The following is a 21,208-nucleotide window of genomic DNA, read 5'->3' as shown; positions in this document are numbered from 1 at the left end:
CACATTTTTCACCGCATTTTGTTGACAATCCCAAATAATAGATGAATGAGATCCGGTGGAAATAAAAACACACAATTTTGATACTTACTAAATTAATTTTAAAAATGCTTATTTATTTATTTATTTATTTATAAAGTGCGTGTGTATGTGTCTCTTAAATCATGGGGAGAAGGAACATGTCTATAAAATTCTTTCCTTTTAGAAACATGGAGACTACATTTGATACTAAACATTAATGTTGTAGTAAAATTAAACATTGAAACATACTGTGGATGCTAGGGGTCGCTGTTGCCCCGCGAAACCCCACAGACAGACGTCCAGGACACAAATGTAAAAGCACTAAGAAGAATTTTTTTATATTTTCTTCAATAAAGTGCACAAAGCACCACACACTCCACAATTCTCCAATAACAATAATTAATAATAATAATTCAATAATAACAATCCTCCACTCCCAGCAGCTTCGTCACCCAACCTCCCAGCTCCGGCTCTCTCTGCTGGGTCTTCACCAGTCCTTTAAATAGTTCATGACCCAGAAGTGCTCTTCTCTTTTTCCGGGTCAAATGCCTCATCATCAGTTCTCAAGCATCCCAGAAGTACTGTGGGCTTCCGTCCTCGTGACTCCGAAGTAATTCTGGGTTGTAGAGAAAATAGGAGTCCCCAGGTCTTTTATTAGCTCCCTTTGGTGGCACCCACGGCACCGAACAGGGCTGTGAAATGAACTCCATGTCCCATGATGCCCTGAGGGAAACCGGGGCACAGTTACCGTCCAGGGGAGCTGTCACCTAGCGTCCTGGGGGAGGCAGTGTCCTGGAAAGGCTGCCCTTCTCCATTCTTCCCATTCTGGGACGTCCTGACCAGATTGAGCTGCCGGCCATCTATCACAATACACAGCATGGGTTAAAAACTTTTAAGTCACCTTGTACATGTATATTTCAGTTTACTTGTAAAAGATTAATAAATTAGAAGCCTGGTCATTTTGATCTTACCCCATTAAGTTAGTTTAGTGGTAGTAATAGTAGCAGTAGTGGTACTGTCACATATACAGAATACAGTGACGTTTGTATTTGCATGTTCTACGAACATACATTAGGTGGACACTCTCCAATGCCATAATAAAGAAGAATGTATCAAAATACATAGGCCATGTGATAACTGTAGCAGAAAACCTTTGTGTCTCACTTTTAGTCTGTTAAGCCTTTCAGCTGACATATTGCCTTTTATCTAACTGCTCTAAAGGTTGTACCTGGCTTGAAATTAAGTCTTATGTACAGTATCTTCTCTGGCAGAGAAGTACCTAAGAGTTGTACAGGGTATGTATGAGGGAAGTGTGACAGTGGTGAGGTCTGCAGTTGGAGCGATGGATGGTTGAAGGTGGGATTACATCAGGGATCGACTCTGAGCCCTTTCATAGTTGCAGTGGTGATGGACAGGTTGACAGACAAGATTAGACAGGAGTCCCCGTGGACTATGATGTTTGCTGATGACATTGTGATATGTAGTGATAGTAGGGAGCAGGTTGAGGAGACCCTGGAGAGGTGGAGACATATTCTAGAGAGGAGAGGAATGAAGGTCAGTAGGAACAAGACAGAATACATATGTGTAAATGAGATGGGGGTCAGTGGAATGGTGAGGATGCAAGGAGTAGAGTTGGCGAAGGTGGATGAGTTTAAATACTTAGGATCAACAGTACAGAGTAATGGAGATTGTGGAAGAGAGGTGAAAAAGAGAGTGCAGGCAGGGTGGAATGGGTGGAGAAGAGTGTCAGGAGTAATTTGCGACCGACGGGTATCAGCAAGAGTGAAAGGGAAGGTCTACAGGATCGTAGTGAGACCAGCTATGTTATATGGGTTGGAGACGGTTGCACTGACCAGAAAGCAGGAGACAGAGGTGGAGGTGGCAGAGTTAAAGATTTTCATTGGGTGTGACGAGGATGGATAGGATTAGAAATGAGTACATTAGAGGGTCAGCTCAAGTTGGACGGTTGGGAGACAAAGTCAGAGAGGTGAGATTGCGTTGGTTTGGACATGTGCAGAGGAGACATGCTGGGTATATTGGGAGAAGGATGCTAAGGATAGAGCTGCCAGGGAAGAAGAAAAGAGGAAGGCCTAAGAAAAGGTTTATGGATGTGGTGAGAGAGGACATGCAGGTGATGGGTGTAACAGAACAAGATGCAATGGACAGAAAGATATGGAAGAAGATGATCCGCTGTGGCAACCCCTAATGGGAGCAGCCAAACGAAGAAGAAGAAGTACAGTATCTCTCTATGTAACCTCATATAGGAAGATCTAATGTCTCATATATGGACCTGTTTTTATTAAGTTAAAATGTTATCGGCTGTATGCTAAATATTCTTTTGTATAGTCATACACTATAAAGGCTTTTCCAAACAAAGAATTGTTAGCCCACCTGTAAGTGATTAGAGTGTATGGTTCACGGGGTGCTCCAATGACATCTTTGTTTAATGCATTTCTTATACTTGTACAGTATATTACTATAGTCTGAAGAACATTTTCAATACATGAGTGCTGAAATAGAACTGGGATTAGGATTTTTTCAAATTATTAACTATAGAGATCTCAGACAACTTGCAGAAGAGTGTTTTAAGTTCTTATCAGTTTGATGGCATTATAACAACACAGTGAAATGTTTTAGAATTATCAATGAGCTGTAAACCAAATGGTATGTACAATGGAAAATGTACAGCTAAGGTGTCAATATTTAGATGTGGGTGTTGTTTAATTAAAAAAAAAACTGTATTGGACATTTAAAATAGCCCTAGGATTTCAAGCCCTACAAATAATTTTTGGACCAAACTTGTAAAGCTTACTGTGCATTTATGATGGTCATGCAATATAATAATGCTTATGTTATTTTAAGGTTGCATCTATGAAGGCAAAAGATATGATAATGGGGAGTCTTTCAACTTTGATCAGTGTGTAAGATGCATGTGCTTGGTGAGTATTACTTGTGAAGGTTAAAATACAAACAGTTCAGTGAGCTCATCAATAGAGTTATTGTTAGACTCTAACAGCTAGTGACAGTCAAGAATATCTATCTTTGCATTGTATAAAGCTTAGGAGTAAAAAGACTTCAGTGGCACTCAATGCATATTCATGACTTATTGTTTTCTGCTACACAGCCATAAAATTCCAGGAAATATTCCTAGAAGAATATGGGCAGCAAAAATGTAAATTATAGGTGTCAACCCGATTAATGAGGCCTGAAATAAAAATCACCTTAAATGGTAAAATGTATAATTGGAACATCCTACATTTTAAATAAACATTTACAAATATAAGCTGAGATTCAGTATTTCATCATTTGTGCTTATGGTTTGCTTAATGATTCTTGTGTTTTTCTTTTGGCAGCAACTTGTGCTTTTATTATTTTCCTTTGCTCATGGGCACTAGTTATAATAAACAGGTACCTCTGAGTTGTAGTATACTGTACGCCATGAGCTTTGTTCCTGTGTATTGGTAGAAGTGAATAGGGATTTTTGCTCACCACTGAATCTTCTTTCTCTTTATTGATAGTGTTTTTGTTTAAATTATTCAATCATTTGTTGTTCTTGACACAGATATTTATATTGTATCATTGTACAATGTATGCTGTACATGTCATTATAAGATAAAAATAAATAACACAGGAGACTGGTCTAAAGTAGGTGTTATTCAAAGCCACTAGATAAATTATTACATTACTTTCTTTACAGAGTGGAGATGTAAACATGTGAAACAACACAATGCAATGATGCTCCTTGCGGTAACCCTGTGAAACGGCCAGGAGAATGTTGTCCAATGTGTGAAGGTTAGTTAAGCCTGATATGTCTTCTTCAGAGCATAAATCCTTGCATTAAGGTAGAATTCATTAGTTCAATTCATCACAGAAAGTTTTTTCTCATAAATTAAAAAAAAAGTTATGTGTTACTCTTTCAGATTGTATCGATGGAAGGAAGAATGGAGAAACATGGGAACCTGATCCTTGCAGTAATTGTTCATGCCTGGTAAAATATGAATATGTTATTATTTTCAAATAAAGTACATAAATTAGTCTCATTCCTGTATTTTCAATTTAGGAACTTTTACTGTTGATTTTTTTGTGTCTTCACATGATGCATTTAGTTGTTTCTAGTTGCTGTTGTCATGGACATGAAAGGGAAATTTGTAAATTTAAAGAAATTAAAAAATGAAAATGATTTTTTTAAAATCATATATTAAAATCCATATACTCAACAGCATGAAAAAAGACTTGGGAGACTAGGCTATTATTATTATTATTATTAGCATTTTCTGTAAAACAGAGGTTATGAACACAATTTTCGAATAGTAATGTCTTACTGTAAAATGTGTCGTCCTAAATCATTGAGGGATAGGCACTGTTTTTTTATGTCTGAATGATTTTAGTTCCAACCTTATTCATATAGAAGTAGCTATAAAATATGTTAAAGTGAAGGTTTCATTACATTTCTTTTGCTATAGTCATAACAAAAGTTTTGAGAGATTTAAAGGTTTAAAACAAATCTATGCCTGCCATCCACACAAATACTTAATGTCTGGACTGCTTATTGTGATCGCAGAAGATTAACGTGGTGCGATCAGGAGATAAAGCAACTAGGACTGACAAAACAGAGGCAACTGAGGGAAAAACAGAGAGAAGAAGTACCTATACAAGTCTTTTTTCAAGTGCATTTCATATGTCTTTATTCTGAAGGAAAGGAAGATAACAGAGGAGACAGGACAGGGCAGCAAGTAGGCATGGGACTGGCAGGAGGTCATATATTCCAGAAGTTAGAAAGAGGATAAAATGACAAAACCAAAACCCTAACCAAAAATCAAAGTCAGCTAACAAAGCAAGCATTCTTCTCTCAGTGTTATTTTCAAGTCTCTGTAACTGAAATACTAAAGTTTTGTTTTGAAGCTTAAGAGTTGTCAATACATGGATTGCAGGAACAGCATGCAGCCATATTTTATAGGTGGGAATGATGATTTGATACATCATATCACCACTGTGTCTTGTGGCTAGCTATGGACAATAACAATAATAATCAATATAGCCATGACCATTCGGAGATCGTCACAATATGGTGTTGTGCCACCAGAATACAGAAAATGAAATAGCATTATCAGAATAATGATGAAATTATGTTTAATGTTATCTTTTTTATTTAAAAAACATAATGTAATAACAAAGAACACCTCAGTAAAACTGAACAAAACATTGCAAGCACAAGACACCATAAAACTGAGTACTCAACACCAACCCAATGAAAAGAGTCATTCAGCTACAGAGCACTTTCTAAAATAGTTCTTTATACAGAATACAATAGCAAATAAGATAAAAAGAATAAGCACAAGTTCAGCAAGGTTGTTTTAGAATTATATTAGTAAGTTCTTGTCAGATTTTGAAAAAGTTCAGAAGAGATTCACATGAGGAGAACTTCATAGTAAAGTGCTTTCCCACTAAGTCACAGAGCGAAAAAAGCCTTTGTGGCGTAGAATGATATGAGTAATTTTTCATAGCACACTTTTCTCCCATCTAGTACTACTCTAGATATTGCTATAAAAATGTTAGGAGTAATCAAAGGCTATCTGAGAAGTTTACAAATACATCACCTAATGATGTTGGTGGAGGAAGACATTATTTGCAGGCTGTATCTTGCCCAATTTACATTTTTTGATGTTATAGAAACCCTAATGGACTGAAAGGTCTCCTCTCATTTGTCAGATTTCTTACAGTATGTATGTTTACATTCCCTGTAAACGTGCATAGATTAAATATTACATAGGTTAAAGAAGACTGAAATAGGTTATTGTCAAATATATAGGAAACAGTTAAAGTTAATTTGCCTTAGGATGTGTCCATCATTGGTTAATTTACTACATGATGAAACACTGGGTTGCTGATAAACTGATGATAATTAGTGTAGGCTAGAGCACAGAGCAACACATACACAGAAGATTTAGGACAACACTTCCATTCCATGAGTAATGTAGCACATTTAATTTTGATGATTTTGGCCAGTTTTCAATATTTTTAACCTCGTAGGAAATTAAAGTTAGGCAATGCAATGCCTCCTTCAGATTTAGATCTCTTTAGAGTAATCTTTTTAATGATTTAATCATTTAATATTCCTTAAAAAGTTATTATTACAACTGAGTCTAACTACTTAAGGAATGATTTATTGATATGTACAGAGTTGTTCTGAAAGAAATAAAATCAATTTCGGAGGATTCTCAATTTGATAATATTGATTCTCCCATCTAAAATAAGATGGAGGTGGAGCCATCAATTAATATATTTGTTGAAAATAATTTACATATTACACATAAAAACTACAAGTGCATGCGAAGTCTAAAATTGAAAAGCAAAAGGTTCCAAAGGTTTCAGGTATGCTATGTTAAATTAAATTTCATAAACAGTCACTGGAATATTCATGTACTTAATGGTATGCAAAATCCTACACTATCTTTCATTTCCCATCTTTCAGAATTCTCAAAGGCTTCTGTAAAAATCATCCATCAGAATTTTCTTAAGTAAATTTTGAATTGTGTAGCTGGCAACAATCATGAAAATTAAGGGGAGGTGCATTTAAGATAGAACATAAGAAACACTTTTAAAAAAGCAACTGGGTGAATTATCTGGTTAGCTTAGCTATTGGCCAGCAAAATCAGCTTGATGGACTGAATGATTTTCTGTCATTTGTCAAAGTTTTATGTTTTTATGTACCTTGAAATTGAAAAGTTTCCTCAGATTCTGTTTAGATCACCTGATATAGTTCTGGGTTGTGACTCCCATAACACTCTTTAAACGAAATTTGATCTAAAAGTGTGAATAGTGAAAAAGGAAGGGAGACTAGCAGCCTCCAACCATTTCTCTGGCTACCAATATTCCTTTTCTTAGGGATGGTTTAAGCAACAATAATTATTATGATAATATTTTCAGATTTTGGGATATTTGCATATATGTATAATGAGATATCTTGAAGGCAACCTTAATCAAGAAGAGAAATAATGCTAAACCAGCTAAATGACAACTCATGCGTATAATGATTCATAATACCGAGCCACTATTAAAATGTACGTCAGCATGACAAACATATTACACCTCAAAAGTGATAAATATGATGTACAGACTGTAATTTACTTCTCTTTTAAGAGGGACAATTCTCCACATTTGGACTGAAGAACTTTTTTGGTTATTCATCAGTTTATATCAGCTATCTGTTTTCACTTTTCAGAGATCTAGTCAACAGGACAGGAGTATCTCAGTCAAGCTTCTGCCCCACCATGCTTGATGTGCTGTAAGCCATTAACTAACTGATGAGATACTACATTCAAATTTCATATGGTGTGAGCGTTCATACATAACACAATTTTTGCCAACTTAAAAAGGCAATTTGCACTTATTATATATTGTAATAAGGGCACCTACAGTATCTAGAATGTAGCTGCTTTTGTTAACTGTAAGCAGTGACATTCCATTAATGCATGGCACAGATGTTATTGTTTTGCTCCCAAAATCCCAGTGTAGCATATTGAAACTGCCAAACAGCAGAGTCCTGCAGTGCTTCACAGGTTAACCCAGGTCCAGTTGTCAGTCATGTGTCCTGTTTTCATGGTGCTTCTTGGAGGACAATTTACTCTCCATGCTGAGAATGAATAAGTCCATTTGGAATCTGCACATATGTTGTTCACATTCGCTCAGCAGTAAAAAAAATTACAGAGAACATAGGTGGATATATATCAGTGCTCAGAATGTTTCGGGTTTTGGGGCAGTTCGGATTAGGGATATTCGGCCTGTACCAACTTTTCTATTAAGTGAGGTTATGTTCAATACCGTGAAGAATATGCTAAGCCAAAAGACTGACTTTAATGCAAATGCAAAGAGAAGAGATCACAAATATCAATAAAGTGGTATAAAAACTGTAAATATAATGATATGCTAGATGTAATGTGCTCATTACAATAGGTCTCACATCACAGGTAGCTCAAGGAGAAGGTTTTATATTTTTAACTTGGATTGAAAAGCTAATAAGCATATTGTCATGGCCATCTCATCATCTCCCAGCCTACTGATATTCAGTTCAGTTATTATCCTGATGACATATCTTTTTGCAAAGCAATGTGAGACTGCTTTGGGCTTTGTATACCTCTGCTTTTATTCTGGATATCCACAGCTGCTGTCTTCTACTCAACCATGATAAATTAGGAATTTGTTAGGCTGCTAGTTTTTATCTTATCTTGGGAGAACCTGTAGTACTATGCTTTATGTGCTTTACTTTAATTTTTGTCTGTATTGCTTTAGGTTTGTATTATAGCACCTATCACATGTACTGTGAGTGTAGTGCACGTCTGTAAGGTGCCTAGCATAGATTGATAAACTAAATGCATATATATATATATATATATATATATATATATATATATATGCATGTATATTATTTCAGTTACTGCATTTTTCAAAATATGCATTTTGAATTATTTTCACAGAATGGCAATGTCAATTGCATCAAACAAGAATGCATTCCAACTAGCTGTCAGCATCCCATTATTCCCCGGAATAAATGTTGTCCAGAATGTTTTGGCTGCTTTTACAATGGGCACAGACTACGAAATGGACAGAGTTTCCAAGCTGATCACTGTACTAGATGCACCTGTAGGGTAGGTAGTATTTTAAAGATTTAAGTTAAAATTCATTTGATATATTTTTTGTTGGTATATGTTAATTTTGAACATTCATTACAACTATTAAAAAAGATTTTGCAAAGTAAAATCATCTGTTTGCTTAATATTCTTTTAGTTCATTCATCATTTATTAAGTTCCCCAACCCATCTATTTCAAAAAATGGTCACAGGTGGTTGTGGAGAAATTCTTATTAACATTTAGTGAAAGGCAGGGACCAGCAAAGGAAGCTAGTCTACTGCTGAGCTAACACTCTTTCACACCCCCTTGCACTCATTCGTACTGGTCCAATTTACAGTTGCCAACTTATTCACACCATTTCGGACCAATGTGCAAACATTGATACAACTGGAATTTGAACAGAGTACTTAACCAGAGCTGTGAAGAGTGGTAATGACATCATTTAACTTACAGGTAAATCTGAAAATGATGCTAAGTAAAAATGTGAGTAGGTTTCCACAAGTTTTATATTTCTGTGCCTAATAATTTGCTTTTAAACTTAATTGATTAATAGTGCATTGACACATATAAAGGTGTACAATGCCTGTATTTATAAAATTTCACAAGTAAATACAAAGTTAAGGACTTTAAGGACAGCAATTTAAATAAATGCTGTACTAGGGATGTTTTTATATTTCTTAATTAAGACAGGTCTTACACAGAAAAATGGTTAATTGTTTTACATTCAGTCTACTGGGCATTTGAACAGCATTACAGTTCTCACAAACAATGCTCCAATTATTTTGCAGTAGTGTTTTTTAAATAAATAAATAAATAAAATACTAACAAAGTAACATATACTCTGATTCCTGACCATTTTGTCTATTTTAGAATGGCAGTGTACAATGTGAGCCCCTTGCTTGTCCAGAATTACCGTGCTTGAACCACTATCTACCTCCTGGAGAGTGTTGTCCTATCTGTCGTCAAGGTAATGTGTTTTTATATGTAACAACTTTTCCTATAATTTAAAAAATATTGTTTTTATTGGAATTTGTGGATTGCCTCACATAAACATAGCTTATAGGTTATTGCTAAGTTGAAGAACTAATTCAGGGTTGCAGAGAATTCATTCTTGCAGCAGTGGGAATAATGTCGAAAACAACCCAGGATGGGGTGCCAGGTTGGCAACTTTAAATTAACACTATGTGAGTGAGTGCAAGGGAGTGTGAAAGGGTGCCCTACAATGGCACTCGCTTCATATATTCCTGACCTAGATTAATAATAAAAAATATTTTTAATTGGCTCTTTCATGGCATTTCTACATGATAATTCTCAGCCTGATCTCTACAACTGGAAGTGATTTGGCATCATTCTATTCTCTACGACCGAACCTCTGTGTTTGCATCATAGAGACAAATGTCAGGGGGCCACACTGACTAGACAACCGCCTTCTAGGATGTGCAAGGTCAGCAAGAGTCTAAAATAGTGGGGCAAAAACAATTAAATTAATACTGATTTTTCATTCATTCATTTTGCTGTTAGATTCCGAGGAGTTCCCAGGCCATACGGTCTCCTCCCAGCTGGTCTTGGCCCATAAATGCTCCACAGTGAGGTGTCCAGAAGGCATCTGTATCAGATGCCCAAAAATACCTCAATCTATTCCTCTTGATGAGGAGGGTCAGTGACTGTACTCCTAGTCTCATCCAGATGTTGCTGCTTCTCACCATATCTCTAAGTGAGAGCCCAGCCACCCTACATAGAAAGCTTGTTTTGGCCACTTATACCCACAGTCTTGTCCTTTTGGTCATTACCCAAATCGTGTTATCATAGGTGTGGTTAGGGACATTGATCAACTGGGAAATCTAGAGCTTTGCCTCCTGGCTCAGCTCCTTCTTCACCACTACAGATATGTATAGCAATTAGGACCCCTGGAACCCTGAACTCTCCGAGCACTTGCTACATAATCCTTTGGGGAACACAGTCATACACCTTTTTTAAGTTCACAAAGCACATGTTGGCCGATTAAGTGTACTCTTATGCCACCTCCAGAATCTTCATGACGGTAAAGACCTGGGGCCTCATGTATAAACGGTGCGTACGCACAGAAATGTTGCGTAAGAACTTTTCCACGTTCAAATCATGATGTATAAAACCTACACTTGGCGTAAAGCCACGCACTTTTCCACGGTACCTCATACCTTGTCGTCCGCAAGTTCTCCGCTCGGTTTTGTAGACTGGCGGCACCCAGCGTCAAAGCAATGCTATTGTTCCTGTGTGGTTACTCCATTTTCCTGACGCGGCTTTATAAATACAGTACACTGAAACTAACCGCATATCGTTTATTAGTGTAATGCATCTGATTGTAATTAACTTGTAACAATATAATGGTCCAGGGAATAGCCATAGTATACCAAATACCATAACTGCTTTAGCGTTGTTACTCTCACTGCACCTTCTTCTTCTTTCAGCTGCTCCCGTTAGGAGTTGCCACAGCGGATCATCATTTTCCATATTACTCTCACTGCAGCACTCGGAATATTTATATCACTGTATCTAAGTGTGAATCACAGCAGCAGCTGATCGGAAAGAGAATTATCAGTATACTGTACAGCATCAGACACACGCTACCTCAGCCACGGCAAAACGTTTTAAAGCCTTTCCTGTACGGACCTCGCGGTTCAGAAACAGTTTCATCCCAAGAATTATAAACGCACTCAATCATTGCTCCTTGTAGAACTGTTTGTACTTATAAGTACAATTACCTCACTGTAAACTTGCACTACAGTTATAATATTGCACAACCTGAGTCACTTTATAAAGCGCGTATTTACATATGATGACAATATCATTTTTAAGATGAAATGCAGCAAAATATGTTTATTAAATTATACAAGTAAAACTTTAACTTCATTTAAATAATCTATATTCTTCACTGGGACTGGCGTGAAGGACAGAATAATTAAACATGTACTACGAAGATAGTTCAATGTTCCTTAAACTTGTTAAAGAATCAGCGCTCTAAGTTTACAGATGGCTTCGCCAATATATATTGAATATAAAACAGAAAGAGAAAATAACGACACAGCTAAAAACGCAGCGGCAAATTTCGACAAAAGTTAAACGCTTGTGTCATGAGCACGAGGCAGCTATGCAGTGTCCGCAACGGACGTGGCCATCCACCTTGCATAAGCTACCTCACTGACATTGGCGGGCGAAGGAGCCACCGATTCTTTTTCTGCCCAGGGCCACCACAAGCCTAGAGCCGCCCCTGAGTACTGCTGCAATAAATAATTTCATCGATGGTTGTGCACAATCACTGCGCTGTAAAACCCATGTTTAATAACGTGCTTTAACTCTTTATCATCATGAAAATGATATCACGTATACATCTCAGTATTTTAGTTATTCAGAGAGCTGTAATATCACGAATGTAATGGATTCTGTGTACAGTTGGAGGAAGAGAGCCGGTTTAAGAAGCAAGTAGTCATTCACACACATAGAGCACATAGAAGATTAAATACAAAACAAAGCATTTAAAGTGCTACTTTAATTACGATATGATTTGAGAAACTGGTTAATTAAATGCTTTTAAGATGACGTTTATGATATTCTACTTTAATGACAAAATAAACTACATGATTAAAGTGGAAATTTCGAGATTGAAGTTGACATTTCGTGCTTTTTTCCCCACTGTGTGCCTTTTTTTTCTCTGTACCCTAAAAAGCTTTCATATGACACTCAGACGGTAGGCTACGACTCGCCTTTTCACGGCGACTGATATCTGAGCTTTCAAGTTTCTCCAACACGCTATGGCACTTGATCAACTTCCATTTGTTGATTATACCACGGTTTAATTAAACAAATAGTATATTTTTCCTTTGCCTCCACTTAGTATTCGCTGAAATTGTTATATTTTCCCCCGTGCTTTTCCCATTGTCTTTTCGCAGAAGGCTGAGCTTAAGGGCGATTTATATTGATTTGCATTTTCAAAGAGGTGTAATTCTGGGAGGAGTAGGGGCGTTACATAAAGCGCGTGCACGAGCATTAGTTTTCACGCTGATCGGGATTTATGTAGCGGAAGAACGTGGAAGTTAGATGCGCACAGATTCCTGCATCTGGATTTTTCTGTGCGTAAGCACATTTCGGCTTTTGTGCTTACGCCATGTTATAGTGCGAGTTCTACGCACGGCGTTATACATGAGGCCCCTGGTCCACTGTTCTACTAATTTAAACATTTAAAATTATTGCCAAAAAGACCTTTGTTGTGAATCAATATTTTGGAAATGTTTAAATTAGCCCTGTAACACTTCAAAATAAACAAATAAAAAAAGAGTTGAAAGCAGTCCACAATTTACCTATCACATTCTTGCTTATTTTCAGGTGTTTTCAGGAGTTTGAAACTTGTACATGTGAAAACTGTCACTAAATAAAATATGCTATTGCAGTGTTTAATTATCTGAATATGATTATTAATATGTTAATTAATTAAGTCTTTATACTCTCTGGTCATATATGTCCAAACACCTATAGTATACCCTGTTGGTTTGTAGCTACCAAGATTTCTAACTCAGATTTCTTTATAGCAATAACATATGCATTAATGTGTGTAATATTTTTTCAAAACACGAAAAAACTGATATTCAAACTTAATGCAACAATGACTTACTAAATTATCAAAGGGTGTCAATCAAAAAGTAATTTGAAACAGTTGTTAAATTGTTTTTTTCATTTTTTTCAGGTTGTGAGTATGAAGGAGTAGCATACATCAATGGAGCAATCTTCCTATCTATGAGCAACCCATGTATGAACTGTTCATGTTTGGTAAGTTGAATTTTTTTTTATATCTTAAGACATAGTACTATTTAGTTAGATCCAATTCCAGTACTTCTTTCAATAGGAGCACTTTTGAAATTGACTATAAACTAAACTTTAAGCCAATTTATAGATTTATGCACATTTATGAGTTATGTGGTAATACTTTGTAGTCAATGTAAAGATAGGAGTGTGCTTTTAAATACTGCGACTGAGAATAAAGTGAAATGAGGGATCAGGACATATTTATTTACTGTATATGCTAAAAAAAATTATCTTAATATATACCTCACTGACGAAAAAACAGGAGACAGAGCTAGAGGTGGCAGAGTTAAAGATGCTAAGATTTGCACTGGGTGTGACGAGGATAAATAGGATTAGAAATTAGTACATTAGAGGGTCAGCTCAGCTTGGATGGTTTGGAGACAGTCGGAGAGGCAAGATTGCTTTGGTTTGGACATGTGCAGAGGAGAGATGATGAGTATATTGGGAGAAGGATGCTAAGGATAGAGCTGCCAGGGAAGAGGAAAAGAGGAAGGGCTAAGAGAAGATTTGGATGTGGTGAGAGAGGACATGCAGGTGATGGGTGTAACAGAGCAAGATGTAGAGGACCGGAAGATATGGAAGAAGATGATCCACTGTGGCAACCCCTAATGGGAGCAGCCGAAAGAAGAAGAATGCCAAAAAAACCCACAAAGCATAAGGGGTTAAGAAACATGCCACTATTTTTCACTGGTCTGACTTTAAATGCTTCTATTACTTGCTAGTTTTACACAGGATAATTTACAGCCCTCATTAAACATAGAGTGTATATCATAAAGCTGTGGGAGAATTATCAGAGTATTCCAAGAAAAATCCAAATAAGGGAGAACATAAAAGAAACAGTACATATATTTTGTATCTGAGACAAAGGATGTTATCTTTAAAAATGGTCTTTAAATAGTTCTAAAGATGCTATTTATAATGGGGACATGGTACAGGTGTGGTGATTAGCAGCTCCCGGCATCAATTACGGACACGGGCGAGCACGCACCTGTGCACTTCAGTGTGTAAATGCCCATGCCCATATCACGCATGGGGAACCGCTCTGGCCACACTACCTTGAGCCACGAGTGCAGCGATTATTTATTTAAAAAAACTGGCCATCCGTTCTGAGCCGTGGACCCTATACCACAAGTGTGTATTTGTTCAAGTGTCAGTGATCTGTCAACATCATTTGATGTAAATGAGCAGAATGTCACAACTTTTGATTTGCATTTTAAAAGCACGTGTAGCATTGTCTACTTTTTATTTAAATATTCTGGCTATTCTTACTCAATTTTGGTATTTTTGCCCATCTTTAGGTTATAAGTTGTTTCTTCTAGTATTGACCTTAAAGTAATTGGTTAAAGCTAAGAACACAATAATTTGCAGGGGTGTAATTTGGATGTGTGTTTATTTTTTCAGACAAACTGCCACTTTACTTTCAATGTGCTTTCCTGTTGACCATCAAAGTGGCTCAGTAGTGTACAAATTAAAATAAAGTTATATATTACAGTAGTCTTTTTTTATTGCAGGACAGTTTAGTTAGATGCTCTCCAATACAGTGCCATACTGTCACCTGTTTAAATCCCTTTCGAAAGCCTGGCCAGTGCTGTCCGTCTTGCCCAGGTAAATAGAAACCATTAATTCAATACTTTAAAACAGGATTTTAATACTGATTTCATGACCAGAAGCTTTTCTTATTTGTTTTCTGGGTCTTTGTATGAGTTTTTGACTTGTTACTTGTTACAAAATAAAACTGACTTTTAAAATAAGAAAAAAACACCTTACTATACAACAAAAATGGAGAAATCAACTAATGATTTTATATTTATCAGTTAATTTATGTTCCTAATTAAAATTATTGTGCATTCAATTGCTCATCAGATTTAATTACAGAACTCTGTGTTGCTTCATTTTTACAAATTATATATGCTTCTCTAAACACAAATATATTATACTACCTCACATATATTGCTGTGTTAATTTAAAGCTGAAATTTTCCACTGTATTTTGTAATATATTTATTCTCAGCATGCATCTTTACAATTATTGTAACTGATGACAGTTTGTATTACTTTCATTCTAGCAGAATGCTGTTGAAAATTTAATAGTGTAGTGAATGACCTGAAACAGCATAACAATTAAATGAATAATGTAAAAAAGTTTGATACTCTGAACAAATATGGCTTTCTCTATCCATCATTCATTTTATATAGCAGCATGTACACTAAGGTTTTTTCACAAAGTCCTTTAAACAGTAATAAAGGAAGATTTGAAAGAAAAGACCAGAATCAGTGCTGAAATAACAAGAGCAATATTCTGAAATAAATATATTTTAATAAAATGCAGCAATGAGAATTTGAGAAAAAATATGCTTAGTGAACATTGTAAATGGCAGTATTCTGTTAGCTTAAGCTGTTAGTACTACAAAGTTATTTACTGTTTACAATTATTTAATTAGAAAAAATTTGTTGATGAACAGGGATCAAATATTACACATTTTAGAAGGATTTGTAATTACCAATATAATTTTGCTCCCATTTTCCAACTTGATTTCACTGAGATTGAAAACACATTCAATAAGAGTTTTTGCCTTGATAGTAAACTATCAAAATTTTAATTAGAGAAATTTGACTGCATGCATTTTTGTGTGTACCAACATTCATTTATTATTTATTGTTTTTTTTTGTACAGTTTGTGAAGTAGATGGACAGATTTATGACCATGAACAAACTTTTACTACTGCAGATGGCTGTCAAAAATGCACATGTATGGTATGTTAGATTGTAAAGAATATGCTTAATTAAGATTTTAACAAAATGAGAATTATCTCCTTTTTCCAAGTTAATGCTTTCCTGGTCAATGAACAATGCACTTTGCAAAGAGCTATGACTTTTCTACCACCTGTAATCACAGACATTTTGGTAAGGCCAGTTTCTTTCTACCTGAGTAAAAAAAAAAAATAGTATTTATGGAGCATATTTGTGTTACCCATTTACTGCAGTTTACTAGAGAAGGTAATAGTAGACCTATTGGCTACTCCATATTTATTGCCAGTGCTTTACAGACTGATCTGTAAAGCCTTTCTAATTGGTGTAATGGAGCAAACCTACTTAACCTAGTTCAGGATCTTAAAAGGTAGAGAGAATTTCCTACCACCTTGGGCATCATAAGATAGGAGTCAATCCTGGACAGGGTGCCAACCAGGGTAATGTCACCAGAATCTACAAGAGGGATGCAATTTTTGATGAACAAAGGCAACAAGATGCAGAAAGAAAGTGGGATGTAAGGGTTTAGCATAACCAGTGAACAGAGGTTCCTAAATGCGTAATGTAATTGAAACAGAAATACTTACATTGTACCATTGGGCCGTTTAACCAAACAGGCATTGCACTCTGCTAGTCTTCCTATAATTTGCATCCTTTTGTTAATCATTGAACTATTTTTTTCTAGATTCTAGATACTATTTACAATTTAGGCTTCTAAACTGAGATTTAAAGCATGTCAATGAACATCAGCCATGTTTATTAATAAATGTGTTTTCAAGAGCACCCTTATAGTAGAACGGTACAGTCATATTTGATAACCAAATCTTTAATTATCTACCACTAAGCTCTACAAATTGTAATATCCAGCAGATTCATTTCAGGATCTTTGTATTGCACATTGCTGCTGCTGCTGCTGCTGCTGCTGCACAGTCTTTATGAGGTTAAGTATTCTCCACATGCTGGAATGGTTGTACTTTGGGTACAGTATATCTGCTGTGCTGTGTGATTTGTGACTGAATTGACCTTGTGTGAATGAGTTTGCCTTGGAATAAACTTTCATGTCTTTCAGAGTTGGTTAGTGCCTAGTGCCTGACGCTGTTTTAATAAGACAGCTTTTTCAGGCTCTGTGATGGAATATGCAAGTTTAAAAAGTGGATCGGTGAATGGATATTATTGCACAGTTATGAAACCAGCAATGAAACACAAAAGATATTGAGTTTTTTCATTGTATATTAAAGTGGAATTCTATAAATATATATTTATATATGTTAATCAATTATAAAAGTAAAAATTTCACAGTGCTCTTTAAACATAACAATAGTATGACAAAGTGGGCATTGCCCATTTTTCTAGGCTTTTACTTGCACACCAAGACCGCTAAGACAGCTGATTTAAATGAAGTACAAATAAGTCATTTGCACCCCTACCTGCATTCCAGGGTGAACGGCTGAACTGCAGCTTGTAGCAGCAGTATGGTCAGCTCCGTACTTCATTAAATAATAACAAATGTGTAATTCAGGGTTGAACTGACACTTGTACAGAGACTCCTTCAGACAAAAAAAGCTCCCCAATGGACATTCATTTTAGGCTTGCAACCGCTAACTGAACTCTGGCTGGATGTGATGGACAAAATAATGCATCTATAAGCAGGCTCTGCTTCTGTAACAAGAGGGAACCTTGATCCAATAATAATAATAATAATAATATATTTTATTTATATAGCGCCTTTCCTATGGTCCAATCCCAAGAGGTTCCACCTTCCTTTGAAACTAGCTGAATCCATATCTTCTGTCTCTTTTGGGGAGGTGAAAGCTGATGAGCCACTGTCTTTGGAGTAATAAGCCGACCACTCAGTGGTGCAAAATGCTCTCACACTTTCTATGGTATGGAAGCTACTCTCCATAGAGCCTTGGGCCTGGACACCCTGAACTAGCTGTTAGATCCAGTTTACCAAGCCAAGTTCAGTGACAGTGACTGAGCCTAGTATGAGAAGACTGAGAAACAGCTGTCACGTCAAGAAGGTAACTAGAGTGCCTGCACTCTTTTTTTCTAGAAAGAGTAACACTTTTCCGTATAAACTTGTAGAGGACACAGCAAAGAGCTTAACATCGAGCTGAGGAAGGCTGCATCACAACACACCCTTGACAAAGGACCATGTAGCAAAAACTGAAGCAAGAAGAGTCCTCCACTGGAACCCAGAATAACAACACACAACTTTTAAAATATTGGACATCATTTTTGAATGCTTGGTTTCATAAAACTGTTTATTTGTTTCAAGATAAATTAGATCTCTAAATAGCCAGCAAACAGCCAGGCTCTTCAGTGTGTTTCATCGGTCTTGCATCCTGTCCTCTATGTTGATATATTTGCAGTTATCATATTTCTATAAACCTTTTGCTTATCAGTAAATTGTATTATTCTGTTTTTTAAAACAAGTGTGCTTCAGTTACCTTGATATTCACCTAACAGCTGAAGGCTGCCTCTTACAGAGAAAGATAAAGAAAATAAAGCAGGAACCTTACCAAGTTATTTAATTAATTACTGGGATTGCCAAAGGTAAAACTAATAATTAATTAATATGTTAACATCAATCAGTTCTTCTCACATCATTACACATTTTTCTACACAACACTACTAATATATCCATGTGATTTTCATTCTTAAAATCTATGAAGCACAGATTTGCTTCTGTCATATGATTTTTAGGGTTGTTTCCATTATATATCAGAGGGAAAGAGAGTATCTACAGTTAAAAAAATGCTTCTTTTTTCATTTAGAATGGCAAGCTGTCTTGCTTAGAAATCCAGCAGTGTCCACACTTCTGTACCCATGGTGTTAAGCCTCCATTTGGATCCTGCTGCAGAGACTGCTCAAACTGTGATTTCCAAGGTCAACTTATTCCAAATGGCATATCTTTTATGGCCAGCGGAGATATGTGTAAGCAGTGCACATGCAATGTAAGTAAACATAACATCTCATAAAAGTCAAACCTATTTTAATTATGTATTGTCACAATAATGAGACATATGAGTCATGAAAAAGGTTTGGGGCAGCCACCCGTATAATTGAGTTCCTGGCTGCAAAGTCGGTCAAATGAATATAGCACTGCTGTGCACAAAACCGAGTCCAAAGCAGAACTGAGGGATTAGGGAAAAGGTGGAGATTTTTAAAGGGGAAGACAGGAAGTGAGATCATAGGGATCGGGCTCATGGTCTTTAGCCATTGGTTCGATTCCGGACGTGACATCACAGTGGCCGGGGCCGGCAAGGTCTTCTTCCATAGGCTCGGTCCCGGAAGTGACGTCAAGAGAGCCAGGTGGGATCTCCCATGAATGGTCTACAGGAAAGGGAGAAAAAGAGTCAGTGCACTCTGCCACATCCCGGGATGCTTCGGATCTGCCCTTACTCAAGCCCTTTAGCTGCCTCCCATGCGCACGTGTGTGACAGTATCTATATACTGTTTATTGTCTCCATAAACATTGGGGTTATGTTGGTGTGGTGGATAGCACTGCTGGTTATAGCTGAAACAATGTGGATTTAAAATCTGGCCTGCTCTCTATTTGTGTGAAAAGTTCACATTATATTGCGCCTTCTTTGTGTACTTTTCTTCCTACAATCCCAAAATGTTTGTGATAGGTAAGCGGGAGACTTTAAATTTGCCTGTTTGGGTAAATTTGTATGTGATTGTCCACTGCAATGAAGTGGTTCTCTGTCCAGGACTGGCCCTGGCTTCTTGTGGTCTTAGTTGGGTTAAACCTGTTAGGATGTAGATGGAAGATAGTGAAAGCATGTGAAAATTGAAAGTTCAAATGACAAAAGGGAAAAAGTAAAAGATTTTTATAACATACAAAAACTTGGCTTCTTTACTATGACTTATAGTTTTAGACTATCAATGTTATGCAGTATAGTTTGCTACATGCTATGTTTACTTTATGTGTAATCTTATTTCTTTTCATTACATTCACATTAGAGTTAGAAAACGCTTTGTCTTTCTTCTTCTTCTTTCATCTTCCATATCTTTCTGTCCTCTGCATCTTGTTCTGTTACACCCATCACCTGCATGTCCTCTCTCACTACATCCATAAACCTTCCCTTAGGCCTTCCTCTTTTCCTCTTCCCTGGCAGCTCTATCCTTAGCATCCTTCTCCCAATTTACCCAGCATCTCTCCTCTGTACATGTCCAAAACAACGCAATCTCTCCTCTCTGACTTTGTTTCCAAACCGTCCAACTTCAGCAGACCCTCTAATGTACTCATTTCTATTCCTATCCATCCTCGTCACAACCAATGCAAATCTTAGCATCTTTAACTCTGCCACCTCCAGTTCTGTCTCCTGCTTTCTGGTCAGTGCCACTGTCTCCAACCCATATAACATAGCTGGTCTCACTACCGTCCTGTAGACCTTCCTTTTCACTCTTGCTGATACCCGTCTGTCACAAATTACTCCTGACTCTCTTCCCCACCCATTCCACCCTGCCTGCACTCTCTTCTTCACCTCTCTTCCACAATCCCCATTACTCTGTACTGTTGATCCCAAGTTTTTAAACTCATTCACCTTTGCCAACTCTACTCCCTGCATCCTCACCATTCCACTGACCTGCCACTCATTTACACACATGTATTCTGTCTTGTTCTTACTGACCTTCATTCCTCTCCACCCAACAGCATATCTCCACCTCTCCAGGGTCTCCTCAACCTGCTCCCTACTATCGCTACAGATCACAATGTCATCCGCAAACATCATAGTCCGCGGGGACTCCTGTCTAATCTCGTCTGTCAACCTGTCCATCACCATTACAAATAAGAAAGGGCTCAAAGCCGATCCCTGATGTAATCCCACCTCCAACTTGAATGCATCCGTCACTCCTACCGCAGACCTCACCACTGTCACACTTCCCTCGTACATATCCTGTACAATTCTTACGTACTTCTCTGCCACTCCCGACTTCCTCATACAATACCACAGCTCCTCTCGAGGCAC

At 36.9% G+C, this 21,208-nt stretch overlaps 1 protein-coding gene across 1 annotated transcript in view; it reads left to right on the top strand.

Moving 5' to 3' along the window:
* Nucleotides 1–21,208, top strand: part of LOC120534123 (kielin cysteine rich BMP regulator) — a 314,528-nt gene that overhangs the window by 132,692 nt on the left and 160,628 nt on the right. The window contains 10 exon segments of the mRNA XM_039761428.1: nt 2,881–2,957; nt 3,716–3,738; nt 3,740–3,810; nt 3,939–4,006; nt 8,493–8,663; nt 9,517–9,613; nt 13,364–13,446; nt 14,994–15,087; nt 16,156–16,235; nt 19,007–19,186. Of these exon segments, the coding sequence (XP_039617362.1) occupies nt 2,881–2,957; nt 3,716–3,738; nt 3,740–3,810; nt 3,939–4,006; nt 8,493–8,663; nt 9,517–9,613; nt 13,364–13,446; nt 14,994–15,087; nt 16,156–16,235; nt 19,007–19,186 (944 nt within the window).

The sequence above is a fragment of the Polypterus senegalus genome, chromosome 8, assembly GCF_016835505.1.
Source record: "Polypterus senegalus isolate Bchr_013 chromosome 8, ASM1683550v1, whole genome shotgun sequence".
Lineage (NCBI taxonomy): Eukaryota > Metazoa > Chordata > Cladistia > Polypteriformes > Polypteridae > Polypterus > Polypterus senegalus.
The sequence above is the reverse complement of the archived record's forward strand: the minus strand, read 5'-3'. Positions and strand labels throughout refer to the sequence as shown.